Source organism: Aspergillus puulaauensis, chromosome 5 (assembly GCF_016861865.1).
Source record: "Aspergillus puulaauensis MK2 DNA, chromosome 5, nearly complete sequence".
Taxonomy (NCBI): Eukaryota; Fungi; Ascomycota; class Eurotiomycetes; order Eurotiales; family Aspergillaceae; genus Aspergillus; species Aspergillus puulaauensis.
Window position 1 is genome coordinate 2,170,424 of NC_054861.1, and position 11,223 is coordinate 2,181,646.

The 11,223-nt window shown below is 50.6% G+C and overlaps 3 protein-coding genes and 1 non-coding gene across 4 annotated transcripts; 1 reads left to right on the plus strand and 3 right to left on the minus strand.

Moving 5' to 3' along the window:
* Positions 1-340: 340 nt before the first annotated feature.
* Positions 341-3,472, minus strand: APUU_50837A (ribonuclease Z; the record flags this gene model as incomplete). Its single annotated transcript, XM_041705878.1, has 1 exon — positions 341-3,472. The coding sequence occupies one exon, from the start codon at positions 3,470-3,472 to the stop codon at positions 341-343; it is 3,132 nt and encodes a 1,043-aa protein (XP_041558320.1).
* A 998-nt stretch (positions 3,473-4,470) lies between these two features.
* Positions 4,471-6,371, minus strand: APUU_50838A (bZIP transcription factor; the record flags this gene model as incomplete). Its single annotated transcript, XM_041705879.1, has 2 exons — positions 4,471-5,330; positions 5,396-6,371. 2 exons carry the CDS (start codon positions 6,369-6,371, stop codon positions 4,471-4,473), a joined length of 1,836 nt encoding a protein of 611 aa, XP_041558321.1.
* A 1,253-nt stretch (positions 6,372-7,624) lies between these two features.
* APUU_t50013S lies at positions 7,625-7,697 on the plus strand. Its single transcript has one exon. It is a non-coding gene; the product is annotated as a tRNA-Thr (tRNA).
* A 1,555-nt stretch (positions 7,698-9,252) lies between these two features.
* On the minus strand, positions 9,253-11,014 carry APUU_50839A (catalase; the record flags this gene model as incomplete). Its single annotated transcript, XM_041705880.1, has 6 exons — positions 9,253-9,731; positions 9,801-9,885; positions 9,941-10,360; positions 10,412-10,504; positions 10,560-10,794; positions 10,854-11,014. 6 exons carry the CDS (start codon positions 11,012-11,014, stop codon positions 9,253-9,255), a joined length of 1,473 nt encoding a protein of 490 aa, XP_041558322.1.
* Between the last annotated feature and the right edge of the window lie 209 nt (positions 11,015-11,223).

The window sequence follows — 11,223 nt, forward strand, 5'->3', positions numbered from 1 at the left end:
TGGTGTATATGAGTCATGATTTCCGAGGACTCTCTAATCTACTTCCCTGTAAGTATTTACATAGGCCTTATGCACAACGTTATTGAGAGAAGCCATGGGAGTTGAATAGAATGTCTAGGAAGCACTATCCAGTGAGGAAGAACGGGGTATATATATGGTTATTATACAAGCTGTCTATGTGTATATGCGCTAGCAGCACTCTAATATGGATGTGCAGCATCTTTATCCCAAACAAAGATAAATAACGGAAGAGAACCGTAAAGATAAACTCGTACATGTTCCCCAGAAAAATCCCCTCAGCCTAAGACTCAAGTCTCCGCTGCTGCAAATGTCAGGGGTATCAGAACGAAGCACCCTTTCCAGAGTCACTCGAACTCCAACCACTCTCACTCTCAGGAGCATCCCAGATAGAAGGCATTGGTTCTAATGGCTCACGAGATGGAGACGGGCTTTTGCTGGCCCTCTTATCCCCGTTTGGCGGGGAGCCACCGCTGTTTTGATTCTTGTTCTTGTTCTTGTTTTTGTTCTTTCCCGGTTTCTTGGATTCGTGCTGCTGTCTTAGGCTGGTTAATCGGGCATCTTGTGTCCCGGCACGCTCAATAACGGCAAAAAGTCTCTCGGTTGCAGGTGCGTAGGCCCCGAGCGTATACATATCGCGCACGCGCACGCGCATAAGGTCAAATGCCGTAACGATGGGGACGACAGCCGGTGCTGGCGTTTTAGATTCCGTTGTATAGCTCGACGTTAGGTCCTCTTGGGTGTCGTTATCAAGGGGGATGTCTGGGGCTGCTGTTGTCGTCGGTGTTCCTTGTTGGGGAACTTCAGTCGCTTTGGGCTTTTCATTTGCATCATGTTGCTCAACCTCAGCTATCTTTTGGTATCGCTGGCTGAAGTGGGTGAGGAGAATGGCGCGGGCGCGCATCTGACGCCCGATCTGAATAGCCTCGCCAGTGGTAGAGTGCTTTTTCGCAATGGCGGAACCGGCCATACTATCGTGGAAAGTGGCTTCGTGGATCAGGACGGTAGAGTCTTCCCCGATTTCCGCGAAAGTGCTTGAGGGTCGGCAGTCGCCTGAAAACGAGACCTTGAAGCCATTATCGAAGACGAGCGAGACAGCCATGGCGCCACGGCAGTGAGAGACGTATGTTGTTAAAAGGTCTGTAAGACCCGTGGCCTTGCGAAGCAGAAAGGTGGTTGGATCATCCTTGTTGTACCTCAGCTCAGATTGAGCAGGTTTTGACTCTGGAAGCTCCCGTTTGGGATAGGAGCCGTCCGCGCGACAGTGGCGGTAGATGAGACTTGTCTTGAGTTTACCATCCTCCTGTCGGAATGGGCTGGCGGATAAAGGTACGAGCTTTGAGAAGCCGAAATCCTCGACACCGGCATACTCCTCCAGCCATTCAACCATCATGCCGTCAGACACGACGAACAGACGCTTTTCCTCCAAAATCTTATTAATAGATGGCTCAATCGTGTTCGACAGTGGAACTCCGTCTGGGTAGTTCTCCTGGTACCACGCCTTGAGGACTGAAACAATACCAAGGTGGTGGTCCGCATGAAGGTGGCTAATCCAGACCATTCGTAGGTTTTGAAGAACTTCGCGGAGCTCTTTGGGGTTGAACAGACGCTGAAGCTGGCCAAGTGTACTCTCGCCACAGTCAAGCAGGTAGTATCCTGAGCCTGGAACGTGGACCAGAGTACTAGAGACATTTCGATATTTGGATGGTGCAGACGACCCCGTCCCAAGCGTGAAAATCTCCGCATCGGCACCTGGAAGGTCCTTATGGAATTGCTCAAGTCTTTTCTGTTGCTCTGGTGCTCTTAACCGTCGGCTGATGATATCTGCGCGACGTACAGCGGATAATGGCATCCTTTGCAGGAAAGAGGCAGTGTTCAACCGGGGTATAACTTCGGAAGTATTAATCTTAAATTCGGGTTCCATGTTGACGATAAGACCAGGCTCCGCCGGCAGAAATGGAGAAGGGGACTCTTGGCTCTTGCCAAATATAGGGTTAATAGAAGACCGCGTCTGCAGAAAGCGAGTGTCGTTGTTATGCTCGGGGACTGCATAATTGTCGGGCCTTAACCGGGCCAAGCGAATTGCCGATCCAGCAGCACTTTGCAGGGCCAGGTAGTTCGGGCAATAATCCTTGCTCGAAACGATGTGCTGGCAGTTTGGCATCGAAGCAACGAACTTTTGAAGGCGAGGATCGTCCCCGACGCCTGGGCCCAATATCCAAATGAAAGCTTCTAGGTTGCTCATTACGGAGGGCGAGTTCCACTCCGGCCGACTTAGGAGGCTCTGGACATACTCCGGGGTGGGCAAGTCCATCACTGCCAGGCCTTTCCCGGGCCTTGATGGTTCCATGACCATTTCAGGTGTAATTACCTTTCCATCTTTGGACTCCACACTTTCACCCAGGGTAAGCATACCAAACTTGCGCCCCTTTTCGACACCTAGAGCCATGGCCCTCTTCGGATCAAATTTTCCTCTGAGGTTGTGATTTTTGACAATGTAACATAGACTTTCGTCGCATCTCTGCGCTGTGGGAATCTTCTCAATGGAGGCGCCAGGCCAGGGTTTTCGGACAAGGACGTTCATTTCGGGAACCTCTCTGCCATTTCCAGGAAGGGGTCCCGTGTACTTCTCTAGATCTTTCGTCTCTGGATTACGCACAAATATTTGTGCAGGCAAGTTGACATCCGCAAGGCGCGTTTCTTCCAGGGAATCCAGATGCCAGTCTGAGTTGAACATGCTGGCAACAACGGACTCTCTCGCGAGTTGATCCTGGCTCTTCCGATCCACTTCCACCACCTGAGTAGCATGCTCCCGGAACTCATCGAGGCTTCTCTTCCTTGGGCTCGAGAATCCCGAGGACGACGAAGGCTTTATAGGCAAAACCCAGGCCTTAATGTTCTCATCAAACCAAGTCGGTGTCTCAAAAGGGTCGTCCGCATTAGTACCCAGACCATCCGACACACCTTCCGTATCATATTCCTTCGTATACACCGGCAATCCCTTCCTGAAGACAAACCTCCGAGCAGTCGCCAGGGTATGGGCAAGATTCCGAGGTCCATGAACAGTCAAATCATGCTGCTCTTCTCCATCCCCGAGTTGGGCCCGCTCCTGCAATCTCGCTCCAGACTTCCCAGTCTGCTGCTGCCCGCCGTGTTTCTGGCGATTCGCCTCCTTTTCGCGCTCAACGGCCTCCTGCGCATTCACGGAAGTGGTGACTCCATCAGCCTTCGTAAGGATCACCCCAATCAAGCCTCCGGAATTATTCCAACTCATGGGCCCCGTGAGGAAAACCTGAGAGATACCGCTCAACTTTGTCCCATTTTCCGTCATAGCCCGCTGAGTCCCCTCTGAAACCCGGCCGAACAGGTATCGCTTATTCGGAAAATGCAGGAGGGCCACCGTCCCCGGCGTATCCGCCGTCGGGGTGGTCACGATCTGGTAGAAGAACTTCATGGGGAGGATTCCCGCCGCTGGGACTATGCGCTTTTTCGAGGAGGGTGTTTTATCGAAAACGTATTGTCGTTTCAGGTCTTGTGCTTTGACGGTGCGAGGGACACGCAGCGCACGAGTTGTGATCGCTGTTGGAATCGCTCGTTTGTATTGTGCGGGATGGATGTTACGAAGAACCTGTTCACGGATGGCTCGTGTGAACGGCCTTTCTAGTAATCGGACGGAAGCCAACTTGGCAGACGGATTGGACGGGCCTAGAAAAAAGCTGAGGCGGAGTCATAAGAAGAGTCATAGGAGTGACGCGAACAAAATGCGCTGTCGGCGGAAAAAAAAATCAATGATCAGATGAGATGGCTGTGCAGGCCATCCAATAAGAAATTATAGATCAGAAATGAGACGACAAGAAACCATCCACAGGAATAAGAGCATTTGAGAATACCTGGGGGTCTGAAAGGGGAGTGGTTGGATTGGGAGGACTTTCGAAGGTCCGAGTAACAGTGTTTGATTATTTTTTGACACCAGAGCCGCCGGTCCGCCACTCGATCTTTCTTAAGGCCAGAGCTTCGCCAGCCAACACCATTCAGTCTATGCGACGATCACAGATATTATGTTCATTCGATCAATTAATGATTACCAGCTAAAGCACAAAATTATAATAATGATTTGGTTAAATTTTCCATTGCTTTCTATAGTCATCCAGGTCCCTGACCAGGGTTGATCGCTACCAGTTACCCAAGACAAATTTGATAAACCCAGCCCAAAACGCACCGGACCATCCCCAACACCAGAATATAAGAGAAAAGTAACAAAAATTCGATAACAAAATAAAAAGGTATTTTCGAGAACAACAGCTCGAATCATTGACAAAGGAAACGTATTGGTCTACATGTCGAAGCAGTGCTGAGGACTGGAAGCACGAACGGGGGAGTGGGGCAAAAAGAATAATTTCAAGAACAGAACATTTTACAATCTCGAGTGAATATGCAATGCAATATGGGGAATCATTGAAGATGAGCAGTGAGCATGGAAACGCGTTGGAATGCATCTTCCATGCTACTGCAGAGGGAAGCAAGTCGGTTGGCATCAGCCTTGGAGTCACTCTCGACGACAATCTCGTAAGCGGAGGGTTTGCTAGACTCGATACCATCAAAGGATGAGTCTTCGGAGATTTGTGACACGGACTGCTTGGGCTGGTCGGCAAACAGTGCAAGGACGGGGTCGGACTCATCAACCTCCACGTTTAAGTTCCCAGCGTCGGCCGTGGGTTGTTCTTCGGGGAAGCGGTCGACGAGCGGAGCATCCTTGGTACTAGGAGCCTCGGGGTAGTTCAGGCCGTCGAGGGCGGTCGATTTGCCAGAAAGGATCTCAGTGTCGACAGGGGGCTCAGGGACTTCCAGGACAGCGAAAACGGGGGCGTTGCTGAAGTTGACATCAATTCCAGTGTTCCAGCCACCGTTGTTCATGTTCATTGTAGAAACATCAATACCCTGGCTAGGGACCATCATCATTCCCATCTGAGAGTTTTGCTGCTGCATTTGAAATTCCTGCTGGCCATGGTTGGCAGCTGGCTCTTTGGGGATGTTCGCTTGCTGCATCGGGGCCTGCGACATGGCCGGGGGTTGCTGCTGCTGTACTTGGGGCTGCGACTGCTGAGGCTGCTGCGATAGTTGTGCTTGGCCGCTGGGAAGACCACTAACGTTCATCTCATCGAGGAACTGGGAGAAGTTTGGCGACGACAAAAGTGTACGAGCAAGATCGGTGAGACGAGCATTTTCCTCGTAGAGAGCACGGTTCTGAACGCGCAGTTGGTTAGCCTCGTCGGTTCTCTGCGCCACCTCGCTCTCCAGCTGGCCGATGTATTCTATATGATCAAATTAGTATTACACGATCAACTCGGCATATAGTGATGGGAGGATCGGGGTGTACCTTTTCTCCGAGATCTAAAAGCACGAGCGGAAACCTTGTTGCGGAGCTGCCGGCGCTCCTTGCTACTCAGTTTCTTGCCTTCCTCGCTAGCGAGAAGTCTCTCATCCTCATCCATGTCCTGCTCATCCTTCTTGGACTTTGACAAATGACCACCGGACGATGGAGAGGGAGACTCTGAAGGGCTTCCAGAAGCGGACTTCATTTGCTGCAAGAGGCGAGAGATCCGTTCCTCAACCACTGCGTTTGAGGCCTGGGGCTGCTGTGCCTGAGGAGTGGCGTTGTTGCGTTGCTGTTGGAGTTGTTCCTGTTGTTGCTGCTGTTGGCGGAGCATTTCATGCTGTCTCTGCTGTTGAGCCGCCTTAGCCAGTGCAGCTTGCTGGTGCATACCAGGGTACATGCGTCCAACTTGGGTGGAGGATCCCATGGAAACGACCTCTTGTCCTCCAAGGGCATTAGGGTCCACAAATTGGTTTTTGTTGGCATTTGGTGAGACAAAGTATCCAGGTACAGTGTTCATGTTGTTGTCGGCCTCAAGGTCCATCTCTGAAAGGTTTCGAGTTGGGGTGGAGTTGAAGTCAAGGGGCGCTTCGTCGCGCTTGATCTGAGGTTGGAACATTTCGCCATTCATAGCGAAACCGGGGCTTGCACCACCATATCCCATCTGAGGCATTTGGTTGAAGGGGATGGCTTGGGCCAGGGCACCTGGTGGGAGACCTGTCTGCTGCTTGTGCTCATCATATTGATGGCTAGGGGCGGGAAATGCGACCGGTGATTGACTGGACGAGGCAAAGCTGGCACTTCGTGCATCGCTGGAAACAAATTCCGAGTTAGGCAAAGACGGCTGTGAAGTTAAACCAATTTTCGATCGGGCTGGTTCTGAAGGAGTGTAGCTGAGTTGATCGAGGTTGATGAATGTGTCGAGATCTTGGTCGTAAGACGTCTGAGCGACAACCGGATGTTCCGCGAGGGCGGCCATTTCGAGGATAGGATATAGCCTCTAGAAATTATAAACAGTGAATTATATAACCGCTAAGTAGCGTCCGAATCTTTTTTGACGAGAATCAGAATAGGATCCTCGTCGAGGTTGGATGGAGAAGTCGGTCGTAGGGAGAAGCACGGGTAAAGCGAGCGACCGAGTTGGACAAGGGGTGAGCGAGGTCGAAGAAAGGGAGAAAGAGGGGTGTTTCGAGTTGTGTTAGGTTCAACGAAAGAATGAACCGAATCGAGGAGAAAATGAGTCGAGACCGAAGTAGACAGGAGAGATGGATAATAATAAGGGTTGATGGGAAGGCAGATGGAGAAACAAACAGGGCCAGGTGGTGGGAATTGCTTGAAGATCAACCAAGGATGGTCGGGCGCTGGGATGGATGAAGAGGGTGAGCGAACGGAAGGCGGTGGAGTCAAGTGGGGAGCCGCCAGGGGAAATGGCGTTACTGGTATCTTACAGTTAGAATAGAAACAGGTAAAGCAGGCTTGCGCGTCCTCTGCTGATTCAGCGGGATTACTCTCTCCGGTTGGGCCTGGCGCCTCAGACTAGGGCTCCTGGGTCTTCACCCTAATCCTTAGGCTCCACTTTAGATTCTTACGGTAATGCAATACAAAATCAATTGAATCTTGTTTTTCTCGAGTCCAAAGTCTCCTGTGGTTAAAGATCGCAATGACGATGGTCTTGATAGCCTTGTCCCATGTCACCACTAGGAGAAAATTCCAATGAGAATTGAACCAATTTACATGCTCAGTCACTACTGATTCACTGCACTTTGTATCAGATCTCGGCTCAGCTGCGCAGTGCTATATTTATTCGCCTCCAGGCAGCAGAATACAAAAAACGATTGGCGAACCGGCGAATTCCTGCGAAAGGTAAAGCGTTCCCAATTCGGAAATACTCATCCTTGAGGTCGGGATTAACGGTGCGTGGGCTTTGCGCAGACAAAGTTGTGGATACGGACTATCAACCTGGCGGTTCTTCGAGAATTCCCGCCTTCTCGGCGATATCGCAGGGATATTCACAGGGTCCCGGTGCTCCGTGGCGCAATTAGAGTCACAAGCGTAATTTTTTTGTTTAACTTTGCGTGGGAATGGTCTATCGTGTTCTATCATGCTGTTCCCGGTCCAACTCAAGGATAACCTGCCCTTTTTGAACTCTAACGGATCAGGCAAGAATGCGATGACGGCATGATATATTTCCTTAAGCTTAAAAGTCAAAATTAAGCGCCTAAAATTCAATTCGCTCGCATGGCTTAGTTGGTAAAGCGCATGACTAGTAATCATGAGATCCTCGGTTCGAATCCGAGTGTGAGCATTTTCTTTTTTGTCAATCAAATATTTTTTTTATATACATTCACGAAGACAGCCAATAGAGACACACACACACACACACACACCACACCGATTTTGCTTTGATTAGAACTAATCTCTTTGCTGTTTGTGTGCCACTTTTCATGTATACGCGGCCGGAGACCGAAGGAGACCGGAGTTATCGTATACGACGCCCGATTTTGGGCATCAAGTCCGATATGGGCAGGAATACTACGATGTCCGAGAATTATTTTTATACCGAATGAGGCTGTGTAGTCCGCGAAGCGATGTGGCAATTGAGCCCAGTGCGGAGCCAGTACTCAAATACCGGCGGATCCAAGCTTTGATCTTTGTCTGGAAACTACACCATACTAGCCCGAGATAGGGAAACGCGCCATTCCTCGGGCTTCGACTCTGTCAAGTATCGTTTTTTTTTCGGTTCCCATTGATTTCATCGGGTCGCTTGTCTTGAAATTTCCTCTCCTCACCACAGCCACAGAATCTCACCGGCAGCAATTGCCAATCGTCAAACATCAGTCAGACTTATGGTTGGGGGGGTTTAAGATGATGCAGGCTGCAACAAGACCCAAAAAATGAACCAAGCCACGAAACAACAAGCTGCAGAACATGGGGCCCGCCCGAACCCAAAAAAATACCTTATCTTCTAAGCCACTCTGTTCGAACCATGGCGATCAGGTCATGCTGAAATGCTAAATGCTTTCCTCGAAAACGCCGGTCAAATCAGCTGCCAGTAAATAGGGCTGCCTAGGCGAGTGGCTTATGCAGAGCTGGAGAGGAGCAACAACAACAACTTTCTATGAGACAAGAATAGTAGTTAGCCGGCGGGGATTCAACGGCAGTACAGCGCCTAGCACTGCTACTAGTAGACTACTGGATGTTTGAGGCGTGCTTTCTGCCTGCCACTGCCACTGCCACGACAATACGCAGGCCGTACACCGTTGACCGGCACGGATATCGGGCAGTATGATGCCCGTGGTGTGGGCCTGATGATTATTTACAGGAGTAAGATGGAGTAAGAGGTTGGAACAGTCTGAGTGAGTCGAGAACGAAGCGGGGGAGAAACTGTACTAGCAAAGTGGCCCCAGTTCGAATTTTGTTTTGAAGTTTTGGACGTTCGTCTCAAGTCTAGACCGTACGAGCCTACAGGGTGATCTCACTATTCGGGGTGGCAGGTTCAGTTTCTGGCAACGCGACAACCCTATGTGTTTCAGTCTGTATGGTTCGGCATTGGATCCTATCCGAAGAACGGTGTCAGAAAAGAGGAGGTATACGTAACCTTGCAGAAGATATGAGTGAGTGGTCTCATGGTTTCGTGGTTTCGTGGTTTCGTGGTAAATATAGTCTGGGCCGTTCGGTTTAGGGGTCGTCCATGGATAGGGCTCAAGTTTATCGGAATTAAGCTATGAGAAAAAATTTATATAATCCCGATATATCGAGGCGATGCGAGACCCAAAAAAAGTAACAATATTCTTCAAATTATTCTACTCTATACTGCGCTTTCATAATAAGACAGAGAAAAAAACACATGAACCCCTGATTCAAAGATGCGCACTGCTCTTCAGCTTAGCGGCTACCATTTCCGAGATACGAGGGTCAACCTTGCTGAACATCTGGAGGACGGCTTCCTTCAGTCCAGGAGGCACAGACTCCAGCGTCTCAGACATATTCGCAACCCAGACATTCTTTTCCTTCTCATCGAAAACTCTGTTCCATAGATCCCGAGGCTGGATGTAATCATAATCATCGACATGAATCTCGTTCTGGCCAAGGAATGCATTTTGCTCAATGCGCTCGGTGTGTCGCACGTCCGAAAGTACCTGGCTGGGGACGCCCGGGGTCAGTGCGCTCCGCACGTAGTTGGGGTCGCCGCCATAGTTCTTGGTGATGGTCCCCATGCCGTCGCGCTCGTAGGGTGCGTAGACGGGGCAGATTGCACGGTTAGGAGGGAGCTGTGTGTAGTTGACTCCGAGACGGTATCGCTGGGCGTCGGGGTAGGCGAACATGCGGGCTTGCAGCACTAATGGACAGGGGATGTTAGTGTCCGCTCGGAGGCAAGGCTTTCGGGCAAGTTTCGGTATGTACTTACTAGGATCCGGGGTCATCGCGATTCCAGGGACCATGTTCGACGGCGAGAATGCCGCCTGCTCGATCTCTGCAAAGTAGTTCTCCGGCTGCATTTCTTGTTAACATATTTCTCTTAGGTCTGTTCTATAAGTGCAACCGTACATTCTTGTTGAGGGTCATTTTGCCAACCTCAATCAAGGGGAATTCCTTGTGAGGCCAGACCTTGGTGATATCAAAAAGAGCACGGCCGTATGTCTCAGCCTGCTCAGGCTCCATCACCTGCACGTATAGCTTCCAGACTGGGAACTGCTTGCGGGCGATGGCATCCCACAGATCCTGGTTATGCCAGTCGGGGTTTACTCCGGCCATACGGCCCGCGTCTTGTTCAGAGAAGTGAGTAATAGGCGCCATCGGCCGGAAGTGGAATTTGCAGTAGCGGGATCGACCGTCGGCTGCCACTAGCTTGAAAGTATGCACGCCGAATCCTGTTACTCGGCGGATGGAATCGGGGAGACCGCGGGAACCGAACAGGTGCATCAAGGCGTGCACACTCTCTGGTTGGTTGGCGTGGAAGTCCCAGAACTAAAAGATTAGTTTCATCAAGAAGACGGATACTTCAATAGTATAACCTACCATAGTTGGATCCATCCGGTTGGTGGCAGGATGCTTCTTGTGGCTTCTGTTCAGGGACGGGAACCTGATCGGGTCACGGACGAAGAACACTGGCTTGGAGGGGATTAGAACTAGATGCGCAAGACAGTTCCAAGGAACGAAAACTTACAACGTGGTTTCCAACGATGTCATGGTTGCCCTCCTCGGTGAAGAACTTTACAGAGAAGCCTCTCACATCACGAACGGTGTCTGCACTGCCCTTCTCGCCACCAGTGGTGCTAAGACGGAAGAGCACTGGGGTCTTCTTGCCAACGCCATTGAGGAACTTGGCCGAGGTGAGGGAGGATACGTCGTTGGTGACTTCGAATTCACCCCAGGCACCGGAAGCCTTAGCATGGACAACTCTACTCGACGTTAGCTCACCTTAACTTACAACGAGCCCACTGGTTAAGTATGTACCGACCTTTCAGGGATACGCTCACGGTTAAAATGCGTGAGGGTCTCAATGAGTAGTGTATCACCCAAGGTTGTATGAGCCCCGCCGCCAAAGGTAGGCAGCGTTTGACTAACAGCTGGGTCTGAGACCGGTTGACCTTCAGCCCGCGTAAAGACAGGTTTCGACATGACGAGTTATCGATTTAGTGTTACAAATAGGTATGATACCGATGCTCTATCCCCAGGGCAGTGGGCAGCCTTATATTAACTCGTATCGAGAGACTCGGCGACGACATCATTGAGCGACCGAAATAATTCCGATATAGTTCTTCGTGAGGGGGAGAAAACATAGCAAAGACCTCCGCAGATTGGAACGCGAACATGGTGTGCCGTGAGGG